Genomic DNA, 12,045 nt, shown 5'->3' with positions numbered 1-12,045 from the left:
TGCCCGGCGAGCCTGGTTTTTTTCTATACAGATTCCTAGCACTGTCAAAAGCCTGTAGCTGCATTTGATCAAGAGTGTTCAATAATTCTTGGAGTCCTTGCTGAGTCATGTCTGTTAACCCACTGTGCCTGGGGAGTGGCAGTCCTTCCAGGCCAGGTTGCCCAGGAAAGCCCTGCACCTCAGGGTCTGGCTACAAAGAGTTCTGGGACTCCTCCCTTACCTGTAGACTGAGAGGGTGGGGCTAGGGCCAGGGAGGCTCTCAGGAGATGGATGCACGTGCTTTGCCACCTCTCATGGGGCTGCTGCATAGAAGGCTGTGGCAGGATTATTCACTTTTTACCTTCCTATCCAGGTGCACTGCCAAAATGCTCTGCTTTTTCAGACTGTGGCTGCTTTCCCCCCCTCCCCAAGAGCCAAATAACTTAGGGGCAGCTTTTAATTTTTTTGTGAAAAGTACTGTTGACTTGGGATTTTTAAGGTAAAAATTTTCGTACAGGAGCTATTCTGTGTGCCATGATGGACAGAACCGGAATTGCTATTTTGTGATTTAGGACAGTTGAGGATTCCTTCCTAGAACATTATTATGTAGATTGTGGCATGGCCTTGATCTCCATCCTCACATACATCAAGAATGTTGTTCCTGGCACTTGACGGCCACATTCCCATGTTTGTTATCTATTACTGCATTATAACCCCTATCAAAACTTTGTGGCTTAAAGTAACACCAGTTTATTAGTTTTTACTCTAGAGGTTGGCTGGGCTCAGCTACATGGTTCTACAGCTGACCGTTCGTTCCTGGGGTCACTCATGCAGCTGTATTGAGGTGGGAACTCAACTTGGCTGGGAAGTGCTGGTAGGCATAGTGCACATGTGCAGAAATGGTATTAGCTAAGGCACTTCGGTTCTCTTTGTGTTCTCTTATTTTCCACAAGGCTAGATTGGACCCCTTCATAGCATGGTGGTCTCAGGGTTCCAGGGTGAAGGCACAGAACTGGTACAGTGTCACTTCTGTGGATTCTTTTGGTGAGGAAAGTACAGAGGGAAAATAGACTTCAGCTCTTGATGGGAGGAGTATGCAGGATGGGAGATATGATGGCAGAGGTGGGACAGGCAGGCAAGGATGCTGAGTCCCCTTGCTGCCTCCTCAGGCCCACTTGGGCCTGCTTTTCCCAAATGGCAGCTCTTCTGGACATGCCATTCCTTCTCCCACCTGCCTGATTCTTCATATGTTGGGTGTCCCTGTCTTTCTGGTGCTATTTCCTGACTGCAGTTCAGCTGCCACTGTCCTGCAAAGCCTGCCTTTTTAAATGCCTCACCATTCCTTCATTTGTTTCCTAAATATGGGAAGTGAAAGTGTCACTTGAGGCCGGGCACAGTGGCTCATGCCGGTAATCCCAGCATTTTGGGAGGCTGGGGCAGGCAGATTGCTTGAGCCAAGGAGTTTGAGACCAGCCTGAGCAACATGGTGAAACCCCGTCTGTACCAAAAAAAAAAAAAAAAAACAAAAAAAAGAAAAGAAAGAGAGAAAGCCACTTGTGCCACCCTCCTGCTGTAATCTTCCAGCGCTCTTCCTTTGTCCCCAGAGCACCTGCTCATGATTTTTGTCTCCTGCCGTTGTCCTTAGAAAATTCAGCATTCCCAATTATGGCTTCTCCCAGATCCAGCCTTGAAGTTCTTTGACCTCCTCAATTCACAACCTCTAGCTCACTTTAGCCATCCACAAGTACAGAAAAGTAAGCATAATGGCAGAAATAGTAATATGAAAAGATGCTCATATGACCCAGCAATTCCACTCTTAGCTATATCTACCCAAGAGAAATGAAAACGTATGCCTAATAAAAACTTGTAAACAGATGTTCATAGCACCATTATTCACAATGGATAAGAAGTGGAAAGAGCCCAAATGTCCATCAGTTGGTGAGTGAATAAACAAAATGTGAGCGGGGCGTGGTGGCTCACGCCTGTAATCCCAGCACTTTGGGAGGCTGAGGCGGGCGGATCACCTGAGGTCAGGAGTTCAAGACCAGCCTGGCCAACATGGTGAAACCCTGTCTCTACTAAAAATACAAAAAATTAGCTGGGCGTGGTGGCGGGCGCCTGTAATCCCAGCTACTTGGGAGGCTGAAGCAGGAGAATCGCTTGAACCTGGGAGGCGGAGGTTGCAGTGAGCCAAGATTGCGCCATTGCACTCCAGCCTGGGCAACAAGAGCCAAACTCTGTCTCAAAACAAAACAAAACAAACAACAAAAAAGTGGTGTATCTCTACAATGAAATATTATTTAGCCATAAAAAGCAATGAAGTACTGTCTTATGGTACATAAACCTTGAAAATACGCTAAATGAAAGAACCATCCATGGAAGGCCACATATTGTATGATTCCATTTGTAGTTGAGCCTCATTGTTCATAGAGTCTGTGTTTGCGAATTTGCCTACTCACTAAAGTTTTTTGTAGCCCCAAAATCAATACTCTTGGCACTTGTGGTCTATCACAGATGTGTGCATGTGCAGAGCAGCAAAAAATTTGAAGTACCTCATGCACGTGTTCCAGCTGAGGTTGTATGGTTGAACAGTGCGATGCCCTGCCTTCTTGTTTCAGCTCTCAACTGAAGCAAGTGGGCTGTCTAATGCCACACTTCTTGGATTTTGTGCTTTTTGTTGGTGATTTTGTTTTGGCCCCAAACGTGGTGCTGAAGTGCTTTCTAGTATTCCTGAGCACAGGAAGGTCATGATATGCCTTTTGGAGAAAACACATGTGTGAGATAAGCTTTATTTGGGCATGAGTTATAGTGCTACTGAGTCAATATTGCCTATTAAATAAGATGTCTTTAAACACACATAAAGTTATATATTAATCAGCTGGGAAAAATGTGAGCAGAGGCTTGTTTGAACCTAAACCTCTGTTTCCCTTAGGAGCAATGATTCAGTATCATTAATTCAATGTTCATGGCAAGTTTATAGAACATAAGCACTACAGATAAAATTCAGCTGTATATGGGATGCTCAGACTAGGGTGGATCCATTGAGACAAAGTAGATTAGTGATTGTCAGGGTCTAGGAGGAGGAGAATAGGAAGTGACTACTGAGAGTGGGTTTTCTTTTGGGGGGATGAAAATATTCCAGGCTGGGTCACGCCTGTAATCCCAGCACTTTGGGAGGCCGAGGTGGGCGGATCACAAGGTCAAGAGATCCAGACCATGCTGGCCAACATAGTGAAACCCCGTTCCTACTAAAAATACAAAAAAATTAGCTGGGCATGGTGGCGGGCGCCTGTAGTCCCAGCTACTCAGGAGGCTGAGGCAGGAGAATCACTTGAACCGGAGAGGCGGAGGCTGCAGTGAGCTGAGATCACGCTACTGCACTCCAGCCTGGGTGACGGAGCGAGACTATCTCCAAAAAAAAAAAAATTAGCCGGGCGTGGTGAGGCACCTGTAATCCCAGCTACTTGGGAGGTAAAAAAAAAACAAAAAAAACCAAAAACCTTTTTTTTTAAGCACATTCCATGCAAGGCTACACAACATTGCGTATCTTCTTGGGTTGAAGGTACATTGACATTTTATTCTTTGACAATGAAGATCCCTGGATTTTTATGAAAAGGAGGGGAAATCACAAATATTGCTTACATCCGCTATTGCAGAGAAACTGTTACTAAGAACAAAAGGGCCAGGCGCGGTGGCTCACATCTGTAATCCCAGCACTTTGGGAGGCTGAGGCGGGCAGATCACAAGGTCAGGAGATCGAGACCATCCTGGCTAACATGGTGAAACCCCGTCTCTACTAAAAACACAAAAAATTAGCCGGGCATGGTCGCGGGCACCTGTAGTTCCAGCTGCTGCCACTGCACTCCAGCCCGGGCGACAGAGCGAAACTCCGTCTTAAAAAAAAAAAAAAAAAGAAAACAAAAGGAAGGAAATATTATAGGCTTTATTCTCTGATGATAATATAGTGAGAGTAAAAGGTAAAATTGGCTAATTTGTTGTGTGGGTTTTTTTTGTTTTTTTTTGTTGTTGTTGTTGTGGGGACAGAGTCTCACTTTGTCACCCAGGCTGGAGTGCAGTGGCATAATCTTGGCTCATTGCAACCTCCGCCTCCTGGATTCAAGCAGTTCTCCTCCCTCAGCCTCCCGAGTAGCTGGGACTACAGGCACACGCCACCACGCCTGGCTAGTTTTTTGTATTTTAGTACAGACAAGGTTTCACCGTATTGCCCAGGCTGGTCTTGAACTCCTGAGCTCAGACAATCTGCCCACTTTGGCTTCCCAAAGTGCTAGGATTACAAGTGTGTGAGCTGCTGCGCCCAGCCTGTTGTATGTTTTTAAGCCCCTACATTTTGCAGAAAAAAAAAATACTTCTGAGGAGCATTTGGGTCACAGAAGAGACCAAGAACCCAGGGCTGGATGGTTTATAAAATATAATTTAATATGCTGTCCTATATATGAAAAATGTTGATAGAGGGCCACAGTTGTAGTTTGTAAAGCAGACATTATCTGTCAAGTGTTCTTACTAGCAAAACAAGTTCAGCTCAGCTGAAGTTTATTATCGTTTAGATAAGGAGCCAGAAATGCACCCAAGGGAACAGAGAAAGAATGAAATACTTATCAGAACTACTAAGTAAATTTAAAAATACTCAGACTTGAGGCCGGGCATGGTGGCTCATGCCTGTAATCCCAGCACTTTGGGAGGACGAGGTGGGCGGATCATGAGTCAGGAGATCAAGACCATCCTGGGTAACACGGTGAAACCCCATCTTTACTAAAAATACAAAGAATTAGCCAGGCGTGGTGGTGGATGCCTGTAGTCCCAGCTACTCAGGAGGTTGAGGCAGGAGAATCGCTTGAACCCAGGAGGTGGAGGTTTCAGTGAACTGAGATTGTGCCACTGCACTCCAGCCAGGGTGACAGAGTGAGACTCCATCTCAATTAAAAAAAATTCAGACTTGATCAAATTAGTGAAACTATAAAAAATAATGAAATAGACAAATGGCATCTTCTGAGAAATAGGCCTTTTAATTTTTATTTTGCCAGGCGCCGTGGCTCACGCCTGTGATCCTAGCACTTTGGGAGGCCGAGGCGGGTGGATCACGAGGTCAGGAGATCAAGACCATCCTGGCTAACACGGTGAAACCCTGTTTTTACTAAAAAATTACAGAAAATTAGCTGGGCATGGTGGCAGGTGCCTGTAATCCCAGCTACCCGGGAGGCTGAGGCAGGAGAATGGCGTGAACCTGGGAGGCGGGGCTTGCAGTGAGCCGAGATTGTGAGCTGTGATTGTGCCACTATACTCAGCCTGGACGACAGAGTGAGACTCCGTCTCAAAAAATATATATATATTTATTATTATTACTTTTTTTTGCGATAGGGTCTGGCTCTGTCGCTCAGGCTGAGTATAGTGGCACAATCACAGCTCACTACAGCCTCAATATTGTGGGCTCAAGCAGTCATCCCACCTCAGCCTCCCAAGGAGTTGGGACTACAGGCATGTACCACCACGACCAGCTAATTTTATTTTTTATTTTTTATAGAGGCCAGGTCTTGCTGTGTTGCCCAGGCTGGTCTCAGACTCCTGGCCTCAAGTGATCCTTCCTCCTTGGCCTCCCAAAGTGCTGGGAATACAGGTGTGAGCCACCAACCTCTGCATTAGTTACCAAGGTGATGATAGTGAGAAGTAGAGAGCCTAAGTATTCATATCAGAGAGTGAGGTGAAAACTCCTGAGCTTGCCCCTAACGAAGTACTCAGCCTGTCCTTAGCCCAGGGAGGTTTCTAAAATGCTAATGCGATGGTAATTCTCCTGTTACAGGGCCATTTCTAATTATGGGAAAGGAAGGGGAGCCACCTATTTGTGCTCTTAGGCGACTGTGGCTCAATTAACAACCCTGAAGTCAAGAACAGCTAGGAAAAGGGAGCAGTCTCACACCGAGGGTGGTGTGCACTGAAATACACTGTGGCCAGTCAGCCAAGGGTGGGCTTCGTTTATTAAATAAAAATATACCTCCAGGGCCTACTGCCTCTAGAGGTACAGGTGGCTTGTACAGGGAGGTGATACCATCTACCCCCGAGGAGGCTTGGAGACTGAATTAGAGGCCACCCTGGCCTGCAGAGAGCTTTCCAGGCCCCTTGCCCCTGCTTGCTGTTCACAGTCCACCCTCCTTGCCCAGCCACCCCCCAGCCCCAACAAACGTGGAACCTGTTAGCGTTGCATGCACCATGCCCTCCTCGCCTCTGCCCCACTGCGTCACCTCTACCCGCTGTGGTCACAGGAGCTCTCTCTTTCCCGTTCTCACCAGGCACAGTAAGAAGCAGAGGTTAGGCAGGTGGGCTTTGGACACCAGGCCAGGAGTACTTTGTGCTGTGGCCCTCACTTAGTGTGTGCTGTTGAACGATTATGCCTTTGCATATGACTCAGCCAGCATCAGTATTTTGTTTTATATATTTATTTTTGAGACAGAGTCTCACTCTGTCACCTAGGCTAGAGTGCAGTGGCACGATCTCGGCTCACTGCAACTGCCGTCTCCCGGGTTCAAGCGATTCTCCTGCCTCAGCCTCCTGAGTAGCTGGGACTACAGGCATGGGTCACCATGCCTGGCTAATTTTTGTATTTTTAGTAGAGACGGGGTTTCACCATGTTGCCCAGGCTGGTCTTGAGCTCCTGACCTCAGGTGATCTGCCTGGCTAGCATCAGCATTTTAATCCATTTCTTGTAATGCTGAATGAACAATATGAGCCCTCAATAAAGGAGCTGACCAGGTGCAGTGGCTTCATGCCTGTCATCCTAGCACTTTTGGGAGGATGAGGCGGGAGGATCACTCGAGCCGAGGAGTTTGCGACCAGCCTGGGCAACATAGTGAGACCCCATCTCTACAAAAAACTAGGCCAGGAGCGGTGGCTAACACCTGTAATCCCAGCTACTCTCAAGGCCAAGGTGGGAGGATTTTTTGAGCCCAGGAGATCAGACTGCAGTGAGCTGTGATTGCACCACTGTACTCTAGCCTGGGTTAAAAAAAAAAAGCTGGACGTGATGGCATGTGCTTGTAGTCTCAGCTACTCAGGAAGCTGAGGCAGGAGGATCACTTACACCCAGGAGTTTGAGGGTACCATGCAGTAAAGTATGATTGAGCCACTGCACTCCAGCCTGAGTGACGGCAAGACTGTCTAAAAAAAATAAAAAGGAATTTGTGGCATCAGCAGTTCGGAGAAGAGGGGCACCGTTTTACAGTGGGAACATTCTGAGGGTGCTGGTCCTGACAGGGTCAGGGGGCAACTGTGGCAAAGTATGTGAGGAGGTGTGGGTAGCAACTGCTTCTGATTCTACACTGTCCTTCCACCCTGGGGCACGTCTGGGCTACAGCACCTAGGGGGAGTACTGTGGCACCCATCGGAGCCATCAGCGTGACATCTGCCTGTGGTCTTGACAATGTGATGCGATGGCAGTTGTCAGCTTCCCATTGGCTGGCCCCAGTGACCCTTTCTAGAGGGTTCAGAAACTCCTAAGGGTCTTCCAGAGTTGGGTCGTTGCGCATTGACAAATGCAGCGCCGTCACATACCCTTCTCTCTAGTGGCCACTCAGTCACCTTAACCGAAACTTCCCTGAGCCGAGCATGGTGCTGGGTGCTGGGCTGATGCAGGGAAGTTCTACCCAGTCCTGCCCTGAAGAAAGTGACCCTGTGTGCATGTGTGAGAGTGAGCAATTCAATACTAGGCCTCCTATCTCCAGAGCGCAGAAGAGGACTGGATTAGCCGGGCATGGTGGTGCACGACTGTAGTCCCAGCTACTCAGGGGACTGAGGCTGGAGGATTGCTTGAGGTCAACCCAGGAGGTTGAGGCTGCAGTGAGCCAAGATGGTGCCACTGCACTCCAGCCTGGGTGACAGAGTGAGACCCTGTCCCTCCTCCGCAACCCCCTGCCAAGAAAAAAGGGCTGGGAGTGACTGAGGGCTAAGACCTCCCCAGGTGTCAGGTCAGGAAGGCTTCCTGGAGGCGGAAGCACATCACTGTGAACAATTATTCACCGTAGTGTTAGCTATTTGTTGTCCATCAAGGTCTCCTAATCACAGAGGAAAGATGAGTTTTCTGGCTGTCAGAATTTTGGATAAATAGGAGGCAGCTTTGGCTTAAAAGCACATTAGCTGTAAACCAGTGGTAAAGCCGGAGTTTTGTTCCCGGGATTAGTGGTGCCATTTCTGAGACTGTGTTAACCCCCCATGCCTTGTCCTTCTCTTGGCAGTAATCCAGTCCCTCATAGCACTGGTGAATGACCCCCAGCCCGAGCACCCGCTTCGGGCTGACCTAGCTGAAGAATACTCTAAGGACCGTAAAAAATTCTGTAAGAATGCTGAAGAGTTTACAAAGAAATATGGGGAAAAGCGACCTGTGGACTAAAATCTGCCATGATTGGTTCCAGCAAGTGTGAGCAGAGACCCCGTGCAGTGCATTCAGACACCCCGCAAAGCAGGACTCTGTGGAAATTGACACGTGCCACCGCCTGGCGTTCGCTTGTGGCAGTTACTAACTTTCTACAGTTTTCTTAATCAAAAGTGGTCTAGGTAACCTGTAAAGAAAGGATTAAAAATTTAAGATGTTCTAGTTCTGCTCTCTTTGTTTTAAAAATCACTGCTTCAATCTACTTCAAAAGAATGGTGTTTCTTTTCTTGTCCAATTTTATCCAAAATCTTCAAGTTACATTTAACCCATAAGGTTTAAAAAAAAAGGAAAAAAAAGGTTGTGGTTCCCTTTCTTCCCTACCCTTGCCACTCCCACTTTCTGGCACCGAGTTTATTTTTCACTTACTTACTTCCCCAGACCCCAGGCCTGCCTCCACAAAGGAGAAGAGACTGCCCTGGCGGTCCTGGTGGCTTTTCTTAGCATGTGTGGGACTGTTGCCCAGTGTGGGAGTTGGTTTAAATTCTCCTGACTCCAGTTTATAACATCCTTTTAAAAAATTTAAAAACAAACAGCCACACCCCTCCTCCAGTCCTCCTCAGTTCTTGTGTGAAACTCCAGCTGATGTTACCACAGTAACATCAGTTAATTGGGCAAGCCCTGATGTCAGTGTGTGTAACTGACCTCTGGCCTGGCCTGCACAGAGAAACCCTATAATCACAGGTCTGTGGTGGCCCCGAAATGGGGAGCCTGCTAGTCAGGAGGATGCTGTGCACACTGTGTGTGATGAATCTCGCCAGAAAGGCTCCTGAGGTCCCAGGTTGGCACTTCTCCCTGCAGCCATTGTAGAAGATCTGCTGGTCCTTTCAGGCAAAGCTACAGCCAGAATGTCCATTTGAAATTCCCAGCTCATCTGTCACCACGCTTCATCCGAATGTGCCACGGAGCTTGCTCTCCACTTCTCCGTGCAGCGGCCCTGCCACAGCCCTCCCTCGGCACACTTTGACCTTTTGTAGGATTGGAATTAGCAGGACTCGGCTATTTAAAGCACCAGTCTGGGGTCGCCTGGGCCCCTGCTGCCCCCTTCCTCCAGAGCAGCCAGCCCAGCCCGGGAACAAGACGGACTTCCTCTCCCTTTGGACTCACAGCCTTTGCAGAGTCAAGCTCCACTTGAAGCTCACTCAGTAATATCCTTTCAATGTGTTTTATATTGTTTTGACTGCCTTTTTTTGTAGAAATAAAAATTGACCTTAGAATTTATCATCAGATAAACTTGTAAAGATTTGAATATTAATGTCTTTTCAAGGCAAATGGGATTGTCCCCGCACTAGTAGAGAATCCATGTTGCTCTGACACCCCAAGGAAGCCGACGATCCAAATGCCATGTGTCACCAACCCGCTTCTGCCACTGGCGGCTTCCCTTCTTGGCTCTTGGGGGGACTAGATCCTGTGGAGAAGATGACTTAAACTTTGCTTTTTGTTTTAATTTTAATTCTATAACTTGAGATCTTTCCGGGGCCTACAGGCATGTAAGACAGCTTGGTCTGGTCTGTGCAGAAGTGGGGAGTGATGGGCAGGTTCGGCAGCCTAACATTGTTCAGGCGCGTGGCCCCTGCGGTGTGTACGTGAACTCAGCTTCTTTTGTCCTAGGTACGCCAAAGGCAGGTTTCTGGAGACTCCCTTGTGCCCAGGATGGCAAGGGCACTGGGCTGGCGTTTCCACATCTGTCTTCATTAGCAGAAAAGTGATGATGGATTTTATTTCACTCACACTCCAGTTTGTAATAAAATGCCAAATTCTGTCAGAAGCTATCCAAACAAGCCACCATTTGTTCTTGTTGCTTCTCTGGATCCAGAAATGTTGCCATTCTTGGAAACTGTCCCATTGCTTCGTATTTCTGCCAACGTAGCTCTGCCTGCCTGTCACCCCCTCACTGCGCTCTGCTCACCACGGGAGGATACCTGTGTGCCGGCAGCCCCTCAGGGACTCTCAGCCCTGGCACTGGCACCCCAGGGTTGGCCCCATCAGCAGAGGCCTGGCTTTCGAGCCAGTGGGGGTCTCTTCTTCGGGCCTGGGCGGCTTGCTCCTGCCAGCCATGCCTTCAGGGTAGGCTCTGAGCAAGCTGGCGAACAGCCCTGGCTGCTCCAAAACCAAAAAGCTGGGTCCTCTGGAGGAGGGGCGAGCTGTGGAGCAGCCACCCACCGCTGCCCAAGCTCACTCAGGAATTCACACCCGCCTGGTTTCTTGAAGTGTGCCGGGTCCTTCCCTCTGCTCCCTACTCCCCACCACGGCAGAGAATAGGCTTTCTAAGATGCTGCGATCCCGTTCTGCTGCCCTTAATAAAATGCTCTCAGACACTGGTTAGTCGTGTGGGTTTCTTCCTTCCTGGGAGTGGGCAGTGCCAAGGGCCTATGCTCTTGGAGATGGAGGGCTCGCTGGGGCCCAGGTCCTGGGGCTTCTGATCTCTCTCCCCATTCCCAGCCTCTCCACATAGAGGTGTTCCTGCCTCCCTAGAGGGAAGGAGATGAGGTATAATCAACAAGAAAGCCAGAGACTCCAGACAGTCGGGGCCTGCAGAGGGCGCTCTTGGGCGTCTCCTTGAGGGGACAGGGACTAACGTGTGGGTGCATCACTTACATGCGTGGGTCATCCTGGAGCCCCCTGGGAGTGTTACAATGCATGTTTAGAAGAGGCAAATCTGGGGTCCCAAGAGGTCACAGAATTAATAAGGGTATGCCTGAGGATGGAGCTGGGCCATGTCCATGAATGGTGCCAGCCAGAAACACTCTTTGAGTCCCCAGTACGGCCTGCTGCCAGGGTGCTGCGGTAGTGGTGCTAACTCAGCAAGGGCTCAGCCAGGCCCGGGACTTTTTTGGCCAGGCCTTCCCTGCCTGGAATTTGACACCAGCTGAGACCAGGCCTGCACTGTTCAGCTGGATCTGCAGGTCTTGGGGAAGGAAGCTTCCTGGGGTGTCATTTTACGAGCCTTTAACATACCTAGCACTTTACCCTCTTGAGTCTCAGGAGAGCCCTGTGGCATCTTTATCCCTGCTTTTAAAGACAACCAAGACTCCTGGCCTGTTTTTGTTCACATTCTGACTGCAGAGCCTGTTGCATTCCACCACTTGGCACATTTCCTCCCACAGGGTCCCTCTGAGCCCAGAAACAGCCAGTTACCACCCTCCCCAAAGCCAGAGACCTTTAAGCCCCTCTGTCAACTTCCTCTTCCCTACAGCCACCAGCCACCATTTTTGGCCTTGTTCACTATTAATTGTTCAGCTTGAAATAAGCATCCATTTCATCACTCCTGTACCCGCTGCAGCCTGACTTCTGTCACCTGCTGCCCCTTGCTGCTTCTCCTTTCATTTGGTGCCATCTAACCCAGCCCTAAAAGAAGCCAGAGCTGCTCTCAGCATTTCCCACCCTGTCCTGCTTAGCTCTTCCTTCTCTCTCTGCTTCCCGGTATGGCATGGGGGAAGGGCACCAACCCAGAACAGAGGGGAGCTGAGGGTACCATTGCTCCCAGTGCAGTGCAGTGCCTAGCCCGGGCCATGCCTGGTAAGTGGCCATTTCCCAGATTATTGGAAAGTGTTCTTGTTCACAGAGGGCTCCTATGGAACCCTGGAGGCCTCAGAGGATCAGAGTGGAAAGGACCACCGTGCAGAGGCCAT

At 49.0% G+C, this 12,045-nt stretch overlaps 1 protein-coding gene across 1 annotated transcript in view; it reads left to right on the top strand.

The window, feature by feature from the left end:
• Positions 1-10,734, top strand: part of UBE2L3 (ubiquitin conjugating enzyme E2 L3) — a 61,600-nt gene extending 50,866 nt beyond the window's left edge. Inside the window, exon 4 of the mRNA XM_030815897.1 lies at positions 8,220-10,734. Within this exon, the coding sequence (XP_030671757.1) occupies positions 8,220-8,374 (155 nt within the window). The 3' untranslated portion in view covers positions 8,375-10,734. The remainder of the gene's footprint in view (positions 1-8,219) is intronic.
• Positions 10,735-12,045: the final 1,311 nt, after the last annotated feature.

The sequence above is a fragment of the Nomascus leucogenys genome, chromosome 7b (genome assembly GCF_006542625.1).
Source record: "Nomascus leucogenys isolate Asia chromosome 7b, Asia_NLE_v1, whole genome shotgun sequence".
NCBI lineage: Eukaryota > Metazoa > Chordata > Mammalia > Primates > Hylobatidae > Nomascus > Nomascus leucogenys.
Note: the sequence above shows the minus strand (reverse complement) of the source record. Positions and strands in the feature narration are given on the sequence as shown.